General features: G+C 41.8%; 3 protein-coding genes across 6 annotated transcripts in view; 1 reads left to right on the top strand and 2 right to left on the bottom strand.

Annotated features, from left to right (window-relative positions):
* Window positions 1–621: 621 nt before the first annotated feature.
* On the bottom strand, window positions 622–1,535 carry LOC119276037. Of its 3 annotated transcripts, none has more exons than XM_037556990.1 (3): window positions 1,160–1,535; window positions 999–1,090; window positions 622–908 (listed from the first exon to the last, which is right to left on the bottom strand). In XM_037556990.1, the coding sequence occupies exons 1-3, from the start codon at window positions 1,358–1,360 to the stop codon at window positions 818–820; spliced, it is 384 nt and encodes a 127-aa protein (XP_037412887.1). In that variant the 5' UTR covers window positions 1,361–1,535; the 3' UTR covers window positions 622–817. The 3 variants fall into 3 exon arrangements, with proteins under 3 accessions (XP_037412887.1, XP_037412889.1, XP_037412894.1); XM_037556992.1 differs by having other exon boundaries at window positions 999–1,066; XM_037556997.1 differs by having other exon boundaries at window positions 1,247–1,535.
* A 6,567-nt stretch (window positions 1,536–8,102) lies between these two features.
* Window positions 8,103–11,607, top strand: LOC119276024 (dehydration-responsive element-binding protein 2B-like). 2 transcript variants are annotated; one of them, XM_037556978.1, is made up of 4 exons: window positions 8,103–8,306; window positions 9,330–9,382; window positions 9,491–9,578; window positions 10,343–11,607. In XM_037556978.1, the coding sequence occupies exons 1-4, from the start codon at window positions 8,227–8,229 to the stop codon at window positions 11,298–11,300; spliced, it is 1,179 nt and encodes a 392-aa protein (XP_037412875.1). In that variant the 5' UTR covers window positions 8,103–8,226; the 3' UTR covers window positions 11,301–11,607. The 2 variants fall into 2 exon arrangements, with proteins under 2 accessions (XP_037412875.1, XP_037412882.1); XM_037556985.1 differs by lacking the exons at window positions 9,330–9,382; window positions 9,491–9,578.
* Window positions 11,608–12,776: 1,169 nt separating this feature from the next.
* LOC119276017 (sorting nexin 2B-like) overlaps window positions 12,777–18,374 on the bottom strand; it is a 6,359-nt gene continuing 761 nt past the window's right edge. The window contains exons 2-6 of the mRNA XM_037556969.1: window positions 17,616–18,374; window positions 15,235–15,444; window positions 14,887–15,147; window positions 13,759–13,845; window positions 12,777–13,022 (exon numbers count right to left, since the gene is read on the bottom strand). Of these exons, the coding sequence (XP_037412866.1) occupies window positions 12,927–13,022; window positions 13,759–13,845; window positions 14,887–15,147; window positions 15,235–15,444; window positions 17,616–18,374 (1,413 nt within the window). The 3' untranslated portion in view covers window positions 12,777–12,926. The remainder of the gene's footprint in view (window positions 13,023–13,758; window positions 13,846–14,886; window positions 15,148–15,234; window positions 15,445–17,615) is intronic.

Here is an 18,374-nt window from a genome sequence, read left to right as displayed (position 1 = left end):
CGCAAATATGGACCGGGAATCCGTTTAGACAGTCAGCGATCAGACGGTATTTGAATTTGCATCGAAGCGTTGGACCAATGTTTTCATCCGTTTTGACCCAAACAAACACGGGCATATCAAATACATCGGGGCGTTGGAGTTGCCATTACTGTTAAGAATAGAATAGTTGCTTATTAATTAAGCTAATTAGGATTAAGTTAATTGTTAGATAGGTTGCTTGGTTCTCAAGCAACCATGTACTTCCTTGGTTCTCAAGGCAACTATGTAATTCCTTGACTCTCAAGTAACTATGTTTTTACTTGACCGCCAAGCACCATGTGTACTTCCGCCTGGGTATAAATACCCCACTTCTATCATCAATAAAGACTGATGGATCATCTTTCATTAAACTCTCTCGTTCTTTACTTTTCACTCAAAACACGTTATCATGCACTTTGCTCTCCTATCGAGCGATTTGGCCAGACAAGAGAAGAGCAGAACATCATTGCAGAGGATGAAGAACAGATCTTGTTGATCCCCAACGATCCAAGGATTAAAGGCTTTGATCAGGAAAACTAATAGTGTTTCCCTATTTTAATCTTTGCCTATTAGATCATGTTTTCTTGTGGTCAAACAGTGATCTAACAATGGATTGTTCACCCTGTATGTATATATGCGCTTACACGAATCTCACGAAGAATTGATCATTCTTGAACTACAAACAAAAAGAGCAGAACAAGAAAAGGCTCACATCCGCGCAGATCGACGGCGCGGAGGATATGGCCATGGCCGACCACCCTCTGCAGCGACACCCTCCGGCCGGCACGCGCACAGAGTCTCATCGTTGCAGCCCGCTGCGGGACAGGAGGCAGTGGCGCGCATCGGCGCAACGACGCTCCCCTCGGCCTGGCTCCTCTCGGCACGAACGCCTAAAACAGCCATAAGAGAAATCGATCAGGAAACACTAATTCCATTTAGTAATTAAGTATTTGTTTTCTTCCAGTGATCTCGAAATTAACTGCATTTTCTGCACCACATAGTGCATCGCTTCATCCGAGCATGTGAGCATGGCGAGATGAATAGGTGGCTGAAGCATCAACCGGAAGAAATCCTTGATCAGGAAGAGAAAGCTTCAATCAAGAACGTATCATCCAGTCATGCAAAGGGAAGAAGAAGGTACATGTCTTTTTCTAATTTCTTGAACTGGAACTAGCGGCCACTGCTGCTCGCCGTCTCGCCGTCTCGCCATCACTGTAGCGGCAACAACCTCGTCGAGGACGGTCGCAGAAGCATCAGTCCTCCGGGCGCGGCGGACACCACAGCCACGACACGCCGCTCCTCCGATCGGGCCTCGGCCCGGCTCTCCACAGAGCAGCCGCATCACGCGGTGGAGGTGGCCCGCGCTCAAGTCCGAGCAACGGCGGCGTCCTCGCGTACGAGGTTTGGTGGCGCCTGGATCCTCTCCCTGGCCCGGCGAGCCCTCGTGTCCGCCGCCGACGGCGGTAATTTTCCCCTCAGGAACCGCACGAGAAGAAGATTGGGGCAACCTTATCCATTCTGGCGATTTTCGGTTTGGTTCTCCAACTTCCTAGTATTCACATATTAGTATCTATAGTACATCTTCAGGCCACAGACTATACTGTACTTTACGTCTGTGCAACTGGGATTTCTGAAATAATTTTTCAGGCCGTAACAACTACAGATTACCCAACAGACTTTCTTCTTGGATCCTCAGATCTAATTATTATGGAGTTCAATCTATGTATCGTATTTACTATATGTAAATGATTATTCTAGACAAATTTTCTAGAATCTGTTACATGTTAAATCTGTTTGTTTTTCAAGCAATCCATATAACATGTTTATTTTAGTGAAACAATTATGTTTTGCAATTGAATTTGTTTCTCTCTCTTGCAAATCTTGGCGTAAATCCGAAACAAGGATTACGAGGTGTCATACTTAATATGACTACATAAAAAAATGTGAATCACAAGGTATTGATGGTATCTACTGCACAATTTGCAGATTATCCATCACTACTGTGAGGTCTACGTCTTGTCATTTTGATAAGATGACTACCTTCGATGTGCTCTTCGAAATATAAATGTGACCAGCCCAAATTTTATTTGTGAATCACAAGGTATTGGTGGCATCTACTGCACCACTTGCAGATTATCCACCACCACTTTGAGGTCTACATCTTGTCTTTTTAACAAGATGACTACCTCCTAGGGCTCTTCCAAATATTAATATTATATGTGACTACCTCAAGATATCATAAGGTAATACTAGCATCTACTGCAAATTTTGCAGACTATCCACTATTACTATAGGGTGTACATCATGTCACTTTGATAGATGATTACCTTCAAAGTGATTTCATACATTTTGCATAACATAAGGTAATAGAATTATGAACATCTACTGACAAAAGTCAGGCTATGTTTCTATTACTGCGAGATCTACACCGCATCCGGTGATTATCTTCAAAGTGTTATTCTATATAAATTGAGGCCTACACATATGAGTGTATAGCATTAGCTATTATAAAATTTGCTCCTTTGAAGCAATTATTGTTGTTCACTAAAATTATTTACTATCATAGTAAAATAATAATAATATTGATCTTACATGTTAAAATGGCATTTTTCTTCCGGTATCAATTATTTAAGCATCATTTTGCTTGAATAAGTTGTGGAAAATTACACAAATATTACTATTTGTGATGATATTGTGGTCCATACATCAAGGTGGAGACCATAATTTATAGCAAAGATTGAGTGTCTGAAGCACTATCACAAGATCCACATCATTTTTTTGGTTGTTATTTTGTAGTGACTAACCCCCTGTTCTAAAAATGCCATGGCTATTCTCTTGATAGCTAAATATGTACATATTCATTTTATATGTCGCAAACTTCACTTAGATCTCAAACTAAGTACATTATGGATGAGTATTTATTCACTTTGAATATTTTCCTTAAGAGAAACACGCTGCCATGAGCACATCACGAATGATCACCCATTCGTTTTTCAAGACCCCAAGTCTATTGCATCTCACAACTCTGTCACTTAATCAACTTCAAGTTGAGATCTGTGATCAAATATTTTCCTATATAAAGATCTAGTTGAAAAGCCCTTAATGCACTTTACATCCTCTTAAGATGGTACTACCATTTTTATGATCAAGAAACATGGAATTTCTTAAAATCATCAGATTCACCCAACGAGTGCTATACCATTATTTGAAATTCTTGCTAGAACCGAGAATACTATGCAAGTTAGTGGTAACAAAAGAGAACCATGAGGAATTCAAAGTAAAGTGGAGGATAATAGACAACCAAAGATAGAATTATCTCTTAATAGGAATCGTTCATTTTCAAATGATCAAAAGACAACTCTCAAGTTTGTCAAATGTGTGGTTATATAAATATTGTACCTATGATTACCAAACCCTCAAACATATGGTCGAAGCACACCACAAATTTATTAAAAGGCCAATAAGTTCAATGGGATAAATTTGAAAATTTGCAAATAACAACCAGATTCTGGTAAAGGATTGTTCTCAGAATCTTCATCAGAAGGAGGACCACAATCTAATGTAGAAAATGGAGGATAAACTCATTTGCACATATCAGAGACCTCGGGTGATCTCCTAATTATCCCAACATATTATTAGCATATACTTGTACTACTACATGTAGTAAATGTCCAATATCATATCCATTGGATACAATATTCGATAATTTTGTATGTATGTTTCAAGTTGTACTCAATATTGTTGCATACACAATGATTTTCTAAGTACTAATGAATTAAATATTAGGCTTGATAGCCTTAGCCATCCTGGTTTGGGGATGATTAGAAAATTATTTGACAATTCTGTTGGTCACAACTTATCAAGTTACATATTTTCCCAAATCATCAGATTTTATGTGCACCGCATGTGCCATAGGGGAAATAAGTTTTAAGGCACTCTCACCTTAAAATTCTAAGCATGCCACTTAATTATTCTCCCTTGAACACATTCAAAAGATATATGCGGATTGCTTAACCATTATCTGGGGTAATTTAGATACTTCATGGTACTCATATACACATTCACAAAATGTCTTCAAGTGTGTCTCTTATCACACACAACCATGATCTTACCCAATAAATTGCTTGACTCATCAAAGTAGGAGCAAATTCTCCTGAAATAAGAATAAACCCATTCGAATGGACAATGTCGGGGAACTCATTTCATGACTATTTTGTAATTGCATTCAGTACTCTATATACATACCCAGAATGGTTTAACTAAATTTCTTATCAAAGATAATCAAATGACTTACATGACCACTCTTAAAGAATTGTAAATTTATCAACCTCTTGCTGGACACATACGGCCTTACACACCGTAAGTATGATCTAAATCATAACAACTGCATATCATACTATTTTCCCCTTGTAGTAACTACGTGGAAATCAACAAAGTATTTCCCATCTGCGATAATTCGGTTACATACTGATATCACCACTCCAGCATACATCAAAGGGCACTCACAGAAAATTAGGGATCTATGTGAGGAATAACAATTTATCCGTCACCAAAAAATTATCCATAGCCCGTATGCTGATTGCATCAGCAATAAGGATATTTTCGGCATTAGGGGGAGATAAGTACCACAAAGAATGCCAAGAAATAAATTAGAAATGTTATTGACATTCAATCCTTATAACCACGTACTCAAAGAATCTGAACTAGAAGTTTAGAGAATCATATATTTGCAACACATTGCAAATCTGCCACATACATTTACTGATAACAAGGTGTCACTGAATTCTATATTCCTGCAGTAAAGTGTCAGAAAGAGTGGAGGTACCTGATAAACCACTCTTCTCCCCAAATGAGAGCAAGAGGGGGATAAAATCTGACAACACGAGATATAACTTCTCATATGCTTCCGCGGAAACAGAGGAAATCAAATCATCGACCAGTAAATGTAATTCAACATCAAGTTGAAAGACACCTCACTGGATGCTCATAATCCAAAGCCCGACATAAATGTGCACAAATGTTTTGGTGCCGGGACATCGAAACACCTTGACTCCACTTGTTGTAGGAAATCACAAGGAGTTAAAAAGGAACAAATATATTATCCACAAACTTCAATGATTCCATCAGAATCATATAAACTAAAGACTACATTTGTCGACATATATTTCTTCTCAAATTGCTAAAACCTTTTGGGCCCTGAACCAAAATCCATGGTAGAGTGCCTCTTGCACTCATATTGGTTCACATAAAAGGAAGCAAGTAATGAAGAATAGCACTCGCTCTGCAAACGAGTGGTATTTACCGCAGTAATACCTACTCCTCATAAGTATCTTCCACATGGAATACAAAAAACTTCTCATTCATAGATAAAGTCAATGAGGTGGTGAGAAAGCGAGGCTTGTAGCAAAAGGGTTCACGCAGAGACCCGACATCAATTACGATGTAACATACCCTCTTGGTATGAGTGGAATTATGTTTCGATACTAAATATCATTGGCAATAAAAATAATAATATTATCCATGCAGTTGATGGATGAAGTGGCTACATACTCATATGAGTCACTTATTTTGGAAGTCCCTATTGAAGTCTCTGAAGGGCTTATACTTCCAAATCCAAAAGCAAATCGCAACAAGTTTTGTGTAAAACTTCATAAGTCACTCTATGACTTGAAATAGTCGAAAATCATATGGTACTACCGACTAAATGAGTTCCTTCTTCAAAAGGATTACTCGAATAATGATGATTGTTTATGTGTTTAATAAAGGAATCCCAAATTTGATATCCTTTCATCACCTCAGTGTATATTGATGACCTCATCATCAATGTCTATACAAGACCTAAACATACACATAATCATCTCTAGACGGGAAATTTGGATTTAACCAAATTTAGCTTACAACTTGAGCATTTCTCAAGAATACATACCAGTCTACATATATCCAAGACATGTACGAGAAGTTCAATGTGGATATATCATACCAATAAAAGACATGTAATATGGTCATAGTACCCCTGATAGGGTACAAATCCATTCATACCTAGGGGTGATAATGAAGTGATATCAGGACCTGAAGTTCTATATCTCACTAATGTCAATGCACTCATATCATTGCAAACTTCGTCAGGCCTGACACAATATTTGCTATCTTCGTTCAGAGTGCAACCCCTAACAAAAGGTATATGGTTGATATAAGAAATATTAGCTTATATCTCAAACTCACAATAAATCTTGGACAATTCTATCAGGAAAAAAAAATATGACCGTAATATGATGTAATGATATTGGCTCCTTATTTGATCCCAACAATGCCATACCAATGACTAAATTCACTATAATAGTCTTCTCATGAAAGTCATCTAAATATACTTTAACGACTATTTCCACTTATCATTCTTTAAAAGCATTGCAAAATATGCATGGTTCAGTAGAATGATTAACCACACTCGAAATCATGTGGTTGAAATTCATCAGAATCACATAACTTGATTTTATCAAGATTCTACCACTTGTGTTACTCAATACCTACAGGTTATATGAAGAGCAATATCATAAAGCACATTGCTTGAAATCACTTATCCTTACGAATTACAGAAAGTGAGGAAACAATTTGCAAACAAAATATTGTGAAAATCCTACAGATTATTCACAATGCCATGGTCATGTCAATGGAATTGGTATGACACATCCCCTAGATTTGCAAACTTCAGGGGGAGTAATCTCCAAAACTATAACCTGTTAACAATTGTAAGATTGCATACCTTTTTCCCTTCATGAGTTTTTCCCTAATGGTTTCTCATAAAAGGTTTTTAACGAGACAATATAAACACAAGTGCCCTTATATGTCATAAACTTTCTCCTTATATTTTTCCCACTGGGTTTTAAAGGAGTTTTCAATGGCATATCATATCGCACTCTTTTCTCTTATGAGTTTTCTATCAAAGTTTCTCATAATGGTTTTTAATGAGGCAATATCTTATCAAAGATAATACGTCATACTTTCTATTTTCCCTATCGGGGTTTTTAAAGGAAGTCCTCAAGACATATTAATTGTTCTCTAAACTCATCAATGATTTTTCTCCTTCTTCAAAGGTTTTTCTCATATGAGTTAACAAGAGACAATAATCATTATATGTTGCATCATTTTCTCCTTATTATTTTTTCCCACTGGGTTTAAAGGAGTTTTAGCAACATATCTGCACTATTCTCCTCATATTTTTCCCACAGGGTTTTTGGAGGAGACATTCAAGATTATTCAAAGAATTTGTCAAGATGATGGATGCACCAAAGAAGAGGCGTTGTACAAGGGGGAGTGTTAAGAATAGAATAGTTGCTTATTAATTAAGCTAATTAGGATTAAGTTAATTGTTAGATAGGTTGCTTGGTTCTCAAGCAACCATGTACTTCCTTGGTTCTCAAGGCAACTATGTAATTCCTTGACTCTCAAGTAACTATGTTTTTACTTGACCGCCAAGCACCATGTGTACTTCCGCCTGGGTATAAATACCCCACTTCTATCATCAATAAAGACTGATGGATCATCTTTCATTAAACTCTCTCGTTCTTTACTTTTCACTCAAAACAATTACGACGGGAGAAGGAGACCACGCTGGCCACCACTGATCCATGCAACCAAAGACGTCTCATACCGTCTCAACAAAACAAAAAAAGATGTCTCGCGATCCACCGTGTCATCCCGACCGCCCACGTGTCGTCTCCTATATCGACTCAGCCCCCCAGCCACTGGCCACACGTAGACCGACACGTGGAACCCACCCAAGAGCAGCACGTCCAATCCACCCCGAAAGAAAAGCACTGGTAGCACTCGAAAGCGTGAAGGAGAAGCCGAGTTTCCTTCGGCACCAAGTCTCGGGAAGTTTTCCCGCACCACGGCACTGCTGACGTCACGCGCCCGCGGCCTCACCCCCCACGCACCGCGCCCACGCGGACCGCGTCGCTTACATCCGGGCCCCACGCGCCAACGCCCCGCACGCGAGTGACCTAGATAATTCCGTGAGCCCGGAGCACGGAGCGCCCCGACCCGGGCTATAAATAGGCGGCCCGGCGTGAGCCCCTGGGGTTTCCGACTTTTCTTTCTCTCCTCCTCCACGCATCTCCCCAACTCTCTATCCAAGTCGACGCGGCGAAGAAACCAGGCGACAAGATTGCGAACGCTAGATATCTGGACCCGATCCGGATCGGGCCGGCCATGACGGTAGATCGGAAGGACGCCGAGGCGGCGGCGGCGGCGGCGACGCCCTTCGAGATCCCGGCGCTCCAGCCTGGAAGGTGAGATCTTCTGTCCGGTGCCTGCTTCTTGTTAGGGTTTGCTCTGGGGGTTCGAAATCGGTTCGGGTACGGTCCCGGGAGTGTTTAATTCTCTGTTGGCTGGTCGATTTGGGTGCTTGGAGTTGGGAATTGTGGGGTTCGGTGGTAGAGTTGGCCGGTCTTGGTGCCTGTGTTGGCCTGTCTTGGTGCCTGTGTTGTAGGGATTTGGGATTAGGGTTTCCGGTTATGGTTGTATTGGCAATTGGGAGTTACTTTCTAGTTCCAATTTGGTGATGAGCCCCCTGATTGGGGGCGAATTGGGGTCATCTACGTCCTTTGGATTGGATGCTGCCGCGAGTGATGTGTGAAATCAGAATAAATCAATTAAATTGTTGGTGCTTTAGTGGTAGTAGTAGGTAGAAGAGAATTTGTTAACTGTAATCAGTACCATCTCCAAAGAAACAATTGTACCAGTTGTCCTGCTCATAGGACAAGGTTCCTTTACTGGATTGGGAGCGATGTTTATGGCACCTAGCATAAAATTTGTTAAATTCATTCAGTACCATCTCCACAGAATGTTTGTACGAGCATGGGACCATGTATATGTCTCCCTAGGATAAAAAAGTTGTTAGCTTCAGTCAATACCATCAGTTTGTATTGGTATCCTACCCTTGGGGTCTGTTTGTTCCTGGATTAGGAGTGATGTTTATGTTGCCTAGCATAGAAGTTTTTAACTTCAGTCAGTACTAAGTTGGCTGGACCTTTCTAACTTGTTCCGTTGTTTCATCCTGTTGTCTTGTTTGTCAATTTTGTTGTTTTATCCACTCCAGTCTCTGTTATGTCTTGTTTGTCAGTTTTGTTAGTTTATCCAGTCTCTGATATGTCTTGTTTGTCAGTTTTGTTAGTTAATCCAGTCTCTGTTATGTCTTGTTTGTCAGTTTTGTTAGTTTATCCAGTCTCTGATATGTCTTGTTTGTCAGTTTTGTTAGTTAATCCAGTCTCTGATATGTGTTGTCCTGTTTGTCTTTTCTTTTCGGTAACTAGAACTTGTGGAGCAGAGGAAAGTACCCGGAGTCATGTTCTCGTCAAACCAATAGGTATGCTGCTTTGATCACTCCTGTAAACAGAAGCATGAACTATGACTGAGATGGGTACCTCGCATTTGACGGAAAAGTCAGCAGAAATAACTGTTTGTGTTTCAGCAGGAAGCAGTAATCTTCCCTGTAATGAATATGCATTCTTGGCGCGGCAAAACCCCAAGGGAGATGCGCTGCCAGTGGCATCTATTCTGCGGTGTGTTTAACCGTTCTATGTCTGGCTGCTCTATGTATTATAGAGCATGTGAGCTATGACTAAGAGTTCCAGCCAACCTTTTGGCCGTTTTGCCATATCATTCTAACAGTTGGTTTCATAGTGGCTGCTATTTAACCATTTTCCTGCTGTTGGTTGATGGTATCACTCTCTGTGGATGTGATCTCATTTGAACTGACTGTACGTTGTACAGTTCCGTACTGAGAGGTCCAGCCAATATTTGGACTGTTTTGCATTGTCATTATAATAGTTGGTTTTTGAACCATTGTCTTGCTGTTGGTTGATGGTACCACTCTATCTGGATGTCATCTCACCTAAACTGACTCTAGGTGTTGTTAACAGTTTTGTAGTGGCTAATTTTTGCCATGTCCTTTCTGATTAATCAGTCTTCAAGTATAGAAGTCAGTTCTCATCCTGTTCTTTTTTGTCATATTTTGCTACTTAAACACATTTAGGGGTGGCGCCGATTAGTACGATTTATCATGGTATTGTTTTCTGTGGAGATGGTACTTCCGCAAGGAAGTTTATATGTCCCTGTTGCTGTACATCTGTTCCTGTGGGCATGGTCTGTTTGTGCCATTTATTTATAGTTTAGTCATTGAACAAAATGTTTCTGTGGAGCTGGTCTGTTTAGGTGCCTCAATTGTTTTGCGTTCTTTCTTGATTGTACCTTGTGCTTATATTGGGTGAAAAAAATCTGAAGAGAATATAAGGTACTAACTGCTGCTCTGCTCTTTGTTCTACAGGAAAAAGCGACCTCGGAGATCACGTGATGGGCCTAATTCAGTCTCTGAAACGATCAGGCGATGGAAAGAAGTGAACCAACAACTGGAGCATGATCCACAGGGTGCAAAGAGGGCGAGGAAGCCACCTGCAAAGGGTTCAAAGAAGGGCTGTATGCAGGGGAAAGGAGGACCTGAGAATACACGATGTGGATTCCGTGGTGTAAGGCAACGTACTTGGGGGAAGTGGGTTGCTGAAATTCGGGAGCCAAATCGGGTGAGCAGGCTCTGGTTGGGAACGTTCCCCACTGCTGAGGATGCTGCCCGTGCTTATGACGAGGCAGCAAGAGCAATGTATGGCGCCCTGGCTCGTACCAACTTCCCTGCGCATCCTGCACAAGCTCCTGCTGTGGCTCTACCAGCGGCAATTGAAGGTGTTGTACGTGGTGCTTCAGCATCATGCGAGTCTACTACAACATCAGCCAACCACTCAGATGTTGCTTCTAACTTGCCGCGACAAGCTCAAGCTCTTGAGATTTACTCCCAGCCAGATGTGCTTGAGTCCACCGAATCAGTTGTGCTGGAGTCTGTCGAGCATTACAGCCATAAAGACACTGTTCCTGATGCTGGCTCAAGCATTGCAAGGAGCACATCCGAAGAGGATGTGTTCGAGCCATTGGAGCCTATTTCCAGTTTGCCGGATGGGGAAGCAGACGGTTTTGATATAGAAGAATTACTGAGATTGATGGAAGCCGACCCAATTGAAGTTGAGCCGGTCACTGGGGGCTCCTGGAATTGTGGAACCAACACTGGCGTGGAGATGGGCCTGCAGGAACCTCTCTACCTGGATGGCTTGGACAGCATGCTGGAGGGCATGCTGCAAGCTGATTATCCTTACCCAATGTGGATATCAGAGGATCGGGCCATGCACAACCCTGCCTTCCATGATGCTGAGATGAGCGAGTTCTTCGAAGGGTTGTGATCCCCCTTTGCGGCGGCCAAACCATGTCTATGGTGTTTGGTCGGCTTGCCCTTCGGTGTCCACTGCTGTGCTCCAATGAAGATCAAATGGTGGACCAGAAGATTGGATTCCTCTGCAGAACTAATAAGCTCCTAAGCTAGTTTTTTGTGCTTCGTTTGTAGTTCTGTTAGGCATGGGAACTCTTCTCTGTTTCGATGTTTCTTGTGATAAGAAACCTTGATTGTGCATCACGATCTTTGGAAGGTGGGAAAAGAAAATGTGAAAATGCATTTCCGTGGCATGTCTTCTTATGGAGTAATTTTTTTTTCACTGTCTTTCTAAAATACTGTCTGGTTGCACTGCACTTGTGTGTTCCTTCCCGTCGTTGGAAGGCTGCCGCCAAAACTGTTTAGCATCCTCTGTTGGATTTTGAGGAGCTTGTATCAATGGAGGAAAATTATATGTTATGAAAAATCCAACCAATCAAATAAATCCCATACATAATCGTATGGCCAATATACAAAACGCACTAAAAATACTAAAACGCATCTATAGATTTAGGAATCAGTCACAACATCTAATATCGGCAATTTACAAATTGCATGGAAAACACTAAAACGCGTCTATACATATTAGATTTATAAGGAGTTACAACCTCTAATAATTCAGGAACGTAAAATTCACATAGGTTTCCGGGATACCCTCCAACTACGGAGATCGCGTCCACCATCTTTGAGGCTATTCCGTTGAACCCATCCCAACAAATTTTCAATCTATTGCATCAATTTCACCTAGATGAGCAACTGAGGATGACATCGTTTGCAAACACATCCGACTGGACGCTATCAAAGGTTTAGTTCCACCGATAGGTTAGTCAAATGTAGGTATTCAAATCGTAGACTTTGTCCCCTTTGTAAGCAAAACAAGAGTCTGGGACGCATACGTTTCTTCAAGCTATACGCTTGGGCTTTGTAATCTATCATCAAGAAGCTCCATCTCAAGCATATTGCTTTCACTTGGCATTTGAAGGAGACCGTCAAGGACTGGTGGGCTAATAGGACCAATGGCTTCTCTCAAGATATCGATCTCTTGAACTGTTTGGAGTGAAAGGAACGTTCAGGTCTTCTGCCATAAATGCGCCCCACAGCCGATCTTGCTCAACATCATCATAGCCAATGCAAAACTTTGGAATTTTGGATCACCGCAAGAGCCAAAAATCTAGGGACGATTATATCTGTGAGAGTAACCATTCACATTTTGTTTGAGGATTGTTTGTAAAACTCTATTCTCTCCTTAATTCCTTAATATCAAGACAAGGCAAATCTTATGCTTTTCGAAAAGGAAAAAAGGATGTGAACCTGGAGACGTAACATTTTGTTTGAGTATCATTTGTAAAACTCTATTCTCCCCTCGATTAATATCCTTAATATTAAGATGAGGCAAATCTTATGCCTCCATTTCAAAAAGGAAAAAAGATGTGAACCTGGAGACGTAACGGAGACAGAGCAATCAATGGGTACATTCCAGACAATGGCAAAGCGATGCAACAGATAACTGAAAAACAAATTGAATTTAGGTTCATCTTTCTTCTATTCGGATCGCATCCTAAATTACATTGTACATACATGTACCCCAACAAAACACAGACTAATATGTTGCGTCATTTGATGATCTTCGCGCATATCCGCTGGTCTCCTCCGCCACTGTCTCCCAACCGTCAACGATCTTCTCTGCATATGAAGCCTGTGTACATGCCAAGCAGATATTTTCCGTCAACGACAGGTAACAATGAACACCACGCGGGGTAACCACTGGACAAAATAAGCACAGACGCAGCCAGAGTTGGCTGGAAACAACCAGATGGAGCAAATTACTGCAAAATAGGGATGTTTCTGGAGAAACGGTTTGTGTGCAACTTCGAATGTTAGTAAGCTGTTGATGGTGAATCCTGAATTCAACATCTAAACTGCTGAGGGTCATATGTTGGCTGCTCTGAATGGCGGAGCACCTGGGTCAGCATGTGAGTGGTAGTGTTGGACAAGGATATGTATCTGTCGTCTCCTCGGTCCTCACCATAGATAAGCTGTGCAATGTGCAAAGTTATCTTCTTTGGAGGACTGGTGCGACCATGCTGGGATCTTTGGTGCACAGCGCACGGGAGTGGCAAACATGCAGGCAGCAGCGGCATACAGAAAATGAGGCAAAGACCCAAGGGGTCTAGCATATGGCAAATGAGGTGGCACATGGTTTAGTTAAATTTGACTGTAATAGTTCCATGTTTTCATTGTATAATGATTCTGTCGGACTACTCTGGTGAATGAATAAAGGCCAAGGCTTCTCACAAAATTAGTTCAATGTAATAATCAATTATCTAATCACTGAGGACGATACAGAGCAATGTCATGTAATAGACTCCTAAAAAGGTTTTGTAACTACGATCGTTGGCACAGAGGAAGTGTTTGGACATCTGAAATAGTACCTGGCTTGTAACATATCCTTTCAGCATCTCCAGGAAATCTTCTCTCCTTTCTCTATCTAATCTGCTGAGTTCAATTTTGTTATTTTCCTGCATAAAGAGTAACCACGACGTAAGATATCTGCCACAAATTTGAAATATCCTTACATTGGTCACTGCACCAAAGCAAGTGTTCCTCTAGAAGAGAAAGTGCAGAACAATAAAGACACTGCTTTACAACAAGCTTATTGACGCAATTTTGAGTGAAGCAGAGGTACTGCGGCACTATTTAATATTTTCCACCTACACGCCAACAAGTAGTAGCCTCTGCTTGGAACAAGATAATTTTCCACAGTTCTGTGTGTATTCCAGTGAATTTCCTGGTCCTAAATGGATCTTTGAGGGAACTATTGAAATAGTTGAGGATTAGGATTCATGCAAACAGGTACTACCTCCTTTCTGGTTTATTAGGCCTGCGCGTGTCCCTAGATTGATAATTTGACCAACATAAGATGAGTTGTATATTCCAAAAATTATACAACTAGAAAGTATACGTTTTCAAGTTTCTAATGATATATTTTGTTGTGATATATAACTTGTGTTACGTTGGTCTACTTGTCCATCTAGAGGTACGCGCAGGCCTAATAAACCAGAAAGGAGGTAGTAAATAAGATTATTCATGGTGTGCTCACAAATATTAGAAAGAATTCTACAGAGTAGAATATCAAACATTGTGGAGTAACTCCCGCAGGTACCAAACATGAGCAAAATTTTGGCACACCAGGTTAGAGTTAATGTGTTAACCGATCTATAAAAAAAGCACAGGAAACACCATAAAATGGTTTTACAGCAGAGAAACTAGTAGTTTCCTACCAATATAAAACATCGCTGGAGTGCAATGTTGATAACAAAAGTGAACTAGGAACTAGAAACTTCAACACAAACTAGTAGAATGTATCTATTTCAAAGCTGAGCTAACCATTGCAGGAGAATAATTCCTTATGAAGCAAAGAAACTAATGATATCTCATATCATCACACTTTTATGAGCTAAAGGTGGTGGAGCTTGCACATCCATTGGACATGACATGCTCATTGCTAGTTATGAAAGCATCCAATCAGTTTTTCGTTAAGCAAAGAACATGTCAGTTACCTTGATTCTCTCATATTCCCTTAACGCACAGCACTTAGCATCTTCAGTAGCTCTTATTGTTTCTCTCAGCTCGTGAACTTTCCTTAGCCTAGTTCTATCACCACCAAATACTTTCGATGATGCAGCTTCAAGTTTCTCAATCCTTGATTGTAATGATGCAAGGTCTGACATAAGCGTTTGAACAGTCAATAATGCACTAGCCCGATCAGAAAATGCAGTATGGACAGACAGCATTATCCCCAAATGTTCATGCAAAGTATCCTGCAAAAAAGAAACAAGACATGTAAAATGATTACTAAATAGCCAGGAGAGACTATAAAAACACAATTTGAGGATTTGAAATAGTACCAGATATTTAACAGTTTGTGTATTCAGATCTCGACATGTCCTGCTAGCTTTGACAGCTGCCGTTGCTATACGTTTGCTGTCAACAGCTCTTATCCTCTGAGATTCATAAATTGCCTCCTCAGTCTCAAACTTTGTAAGTTTAACGAATGCCAATCCAAGAGCACCCATTGTGTCACCCATATCTTGCTGAGCCTTGACAAGTGCTTCCGCCTATGGAGAAGAAGCAAACAAAATCAACTCATAAATAACTGTTAAAACTACCTTCAAACATACCATGTGCATACTACCAAAGTACCAATACTTGCTCAAGACTCAAGAGCACCCACCAAAACAATTCACGCACATTTTAGCATGACTTGACTTCTTATTTTTATGTTCAATCCCCCACCAATTATTTGCCTCATGCTATCAGGTACACCGCAATCTTATGACTGCCGGAAGTGGGGTTCTGGGCTCAACTGACATGATCATTCCTCTCCAGTGTCTAAACATTAGTGCATATCTTGGAATAGGGAAATTTCCCTAAGACAAGAAACTATACCATTCAAATAGGACTCTTGACGCATAGCAACCAGAAACCAAAAGAATCTTGGAAATCCACACAATAAACCATAAATTGCCATTACAGAAAGAAGGAAAAGAATTGAATGGGTCACTTTCAAACCATATTAGTACAAGTTGACTGCAGTGAAATGACTCTAAACCAGGATTTCATTACCTCGCCCTTGGCACTTCTCTATTTTTTACGTGAAGTGTCAGATCCAGCATTTGAACTAACACCAGCATCACAGCTTTCATATGAAACCCTATCGATCTCATCCTCCATACAATTATTGTGCTACAGCGCTACATGCATTGGCGGTGTATATGGGTCATGATTTAAATATTTAATTAGTAAGCAGGTAGTATTTGAAGCAGCATATTATAACAAGGATCAAAGTAGGACCACCATGTTACCCGAAAAATGGATCCCAACCACAATGGTCGTTTGAGTGGTGTATACCGCTTACACTCGCTAATTCTAGAAAAACACAGTGCTGTGCTCCCATATTCACCGACCGGTCAGAAAGGAAAGAAAGCGAACATTTGTCTAGTCAACTAAACCAGCTTTGTGATCCACAACTAATTACACATTAAATAAAGTCATTAACACGCAAAAGCATTGAACCTTTTTTTATAGAATTGGACATTTTGCATAGAACGAACAATATGCAAGCTGACACACCACTCTTATGCACACTTATGTCTGGCTGGCAAGAACTATAAAATAAGTACTTCCTCTGTAAAGAAATATAAGAGCACTTAGATCACTAAGGCTCTTATATTTCTTTACAGAGGGAGTAATTCATAAGATGGTAGACATCTGTGGCTAATTGATTGCCCGGGCATAAGGCACAAATGAGACTAAAACTTGCAGGCTGTCACTTCTGTGTACTCAAATATGGAGGCCAAGAGGAGAGGGACCTTATTTTCACACACAAAAGTTGCAATTCATTTCCACCAATAGCTATCCGAATTGTGATAATTATTTCCCTGCTGTGGTGTGACCAATTTTGCACCTAAGAGCTAAGATGTGTTTCTTCTTCCCTTTCCATATCTTCTTCGCCCATCAGCTCCCATAACTTAGTGATAAACTGACCTTACTAATACAACAAAACCACATCCTACGTTAAATGCTTCCATACAGTAGTCCACCTCGCCTGCTTCCAAACTCATCCCAGCTCAGCTTTTGGATGAGGTGGGGGAAGGCAAGTTAGCTTTTATCTTGCATTAGATACAAGCTATTGAGCAAACAACAAGTCGAAGTGGAGGATTCTTGTATCGATCTTTGTGGCCCAAATATCCCCTGATCCCAGCGACAAGCTGATTGAGAAACCCAAGAATTGAGAAACAACCTGAGGATAAAACCTTATTGTAGAGGTCGTTCCATTAGATGACTTGAGCATTACACCTCACCTAGATATACTAGATATACTGGATACACACCATTCAGTTGGTCCAAGTGGTACATGGCATTCTGGTTCTTGACAAAGTGACCAAGCACGACACTGCTTAAGATGTACTCCCTCCGTCCCATAATGTAAAACGTTTTTTGACACTAGGGAGTATTGATTACACAGTGTTTGAAGAGGAAAAACATTTACAGGAACAATGTTACAATGGGGCGGAAGGTTGTAACTTTTATCTTCAAAACGTACAATGACTTTTTTTTTTGACAAGTCAACGGCGGGCTTACGCCGGCCTATGTACAATGACTTACAATGTCAAACACAAGTAGAAGCAGCGTATATAACAACTTATAATGTGTTGATAGTGTATGATCGAGAACATGAAGTTCAGCAGTGTGCTTTATATATTACGAAAGATGGCCCGAAAATTACCTGCTGCGATGCGCTACTGAGCTGCTGCTCCCAATCCTGCATCTTCTGCTTCTTCTCCAGGAACTCCTTGTCCTCCTCCACCAGTGGTGGCCTCACGCCACCCCAGTCCGTGACCATCGACTGCTTCAGCTCCTTAAATATCCGCAGCAGGTCCCTCCCGCCCTTGGCCGGCTGAACCACGTCCTGCGGCGGGGCCACCGCCTCCTCCCCAAGCAGCTGCCTTGGCAGACGCGCCGCGCCATCGAGCATCCGCGAGGCAACGTCAGTGCTGCTCGGCAGCGGCATCTTGCCCTCGGCCTGCAGGAACACGCGCAGCTCGTCGCTGGTCCCGATCGCGGGGTGCTCAGCAAGCCGCCACAGGTACCTCTCGAGAGCCGCGCGGCGCTGGGCCACGAACTCGTCGCGCTGCATGACCTGGCTCTCGACGGTGTTCTTGTCCGGGCGCGGGGGCACGAAGTGGCCGCGGAAGGACTCGGCGAGGCGGTCGGCGAGGGTGACGAAGTCGCGGAAGCGGCGGCGGACGGAGTGGCGGCGGTGGTCGCCGCGGCGGGCGCTGGTGACGAGGTAGGAGATGTAGGTGGGGGCGGATCCGGGGACGAGGGAGGTGGCGGCGGCCTCGGCCTCGGTCTCCGGGTCGGAGACGGCGATGTAGGAGTACTCGGACGTGGCGGCGCGCGCGGATCTCGGGGAGGAGGAGGAGGAGGCCGAGGCGGAGCGCGGGGAGGAGGCGGCGACGTCGGCGTAGGAGGGCGGGTCGAC

Source organism: Triticum dicoccoides, chromosome 1A, assembly GCF_002162155.2.
Source record: "Triticum dicoccoides isolate Atlit2015 ecotype Zavitan chromosome 1A, WEW_v2.0, whole genome shotgun sequence".
NCBI classification, from domain to species: Eukaryota; Viridiplantae; Streptophyta; class Magnoliopsida; order Poales; family Poaceae; genus Triticum; species Triticum dicoccoides.
This window is presented reverse-complemented; position numbering and strand designations above follow the sequence as displayed.

Bases quoted from the DNA above. Each gene is read 5' to 3' on its own strand.
- LOC119276037 (XM_037556990.1), bottom strand. From the start codon at position 1,360: ATGCGGCTGCTCTGTGGAGAGCCGGGCCGAGGCCCGATCGGAGGAGCG. The intron at 1,091-1,159 runs GTACCTTCTTCT...TTCCTGATCAAG, and splicing joins AAGAAATTAGAAAAAGACAT to GATTTCTTCCGGTTGATGCT. The intron at 909-998 runs GTTAATTTCGAG...TGGCTGTTTTAG, and splicing joins TATGTGGTGCAGAAAATGCA to GCGTTCGTGCCGAGAGGAGC.
- LOC119276024 (XM_037556978.1), top strand. From the start codon at position 8,227: ATGACGGTAGATCGGAAGGACGCCGAGGCGGCGGCGGCGGCGGCGACG. The intron at 8,307-9,329 runs GTGAGATCTTCT...TTCGGTAACTAG, and splicing joins CCGGCGCTCCAGCCTGGAAG to AACTTGTGGAGCAGAGGAAA. The intron at 9,383-9,490 runs GTATGCTGCTTT...GTGTTTCAGCAG, and splicing joins TGTTCTCGTCAAACCAATAG to GAAGCAGTAATCTTCCCTGT.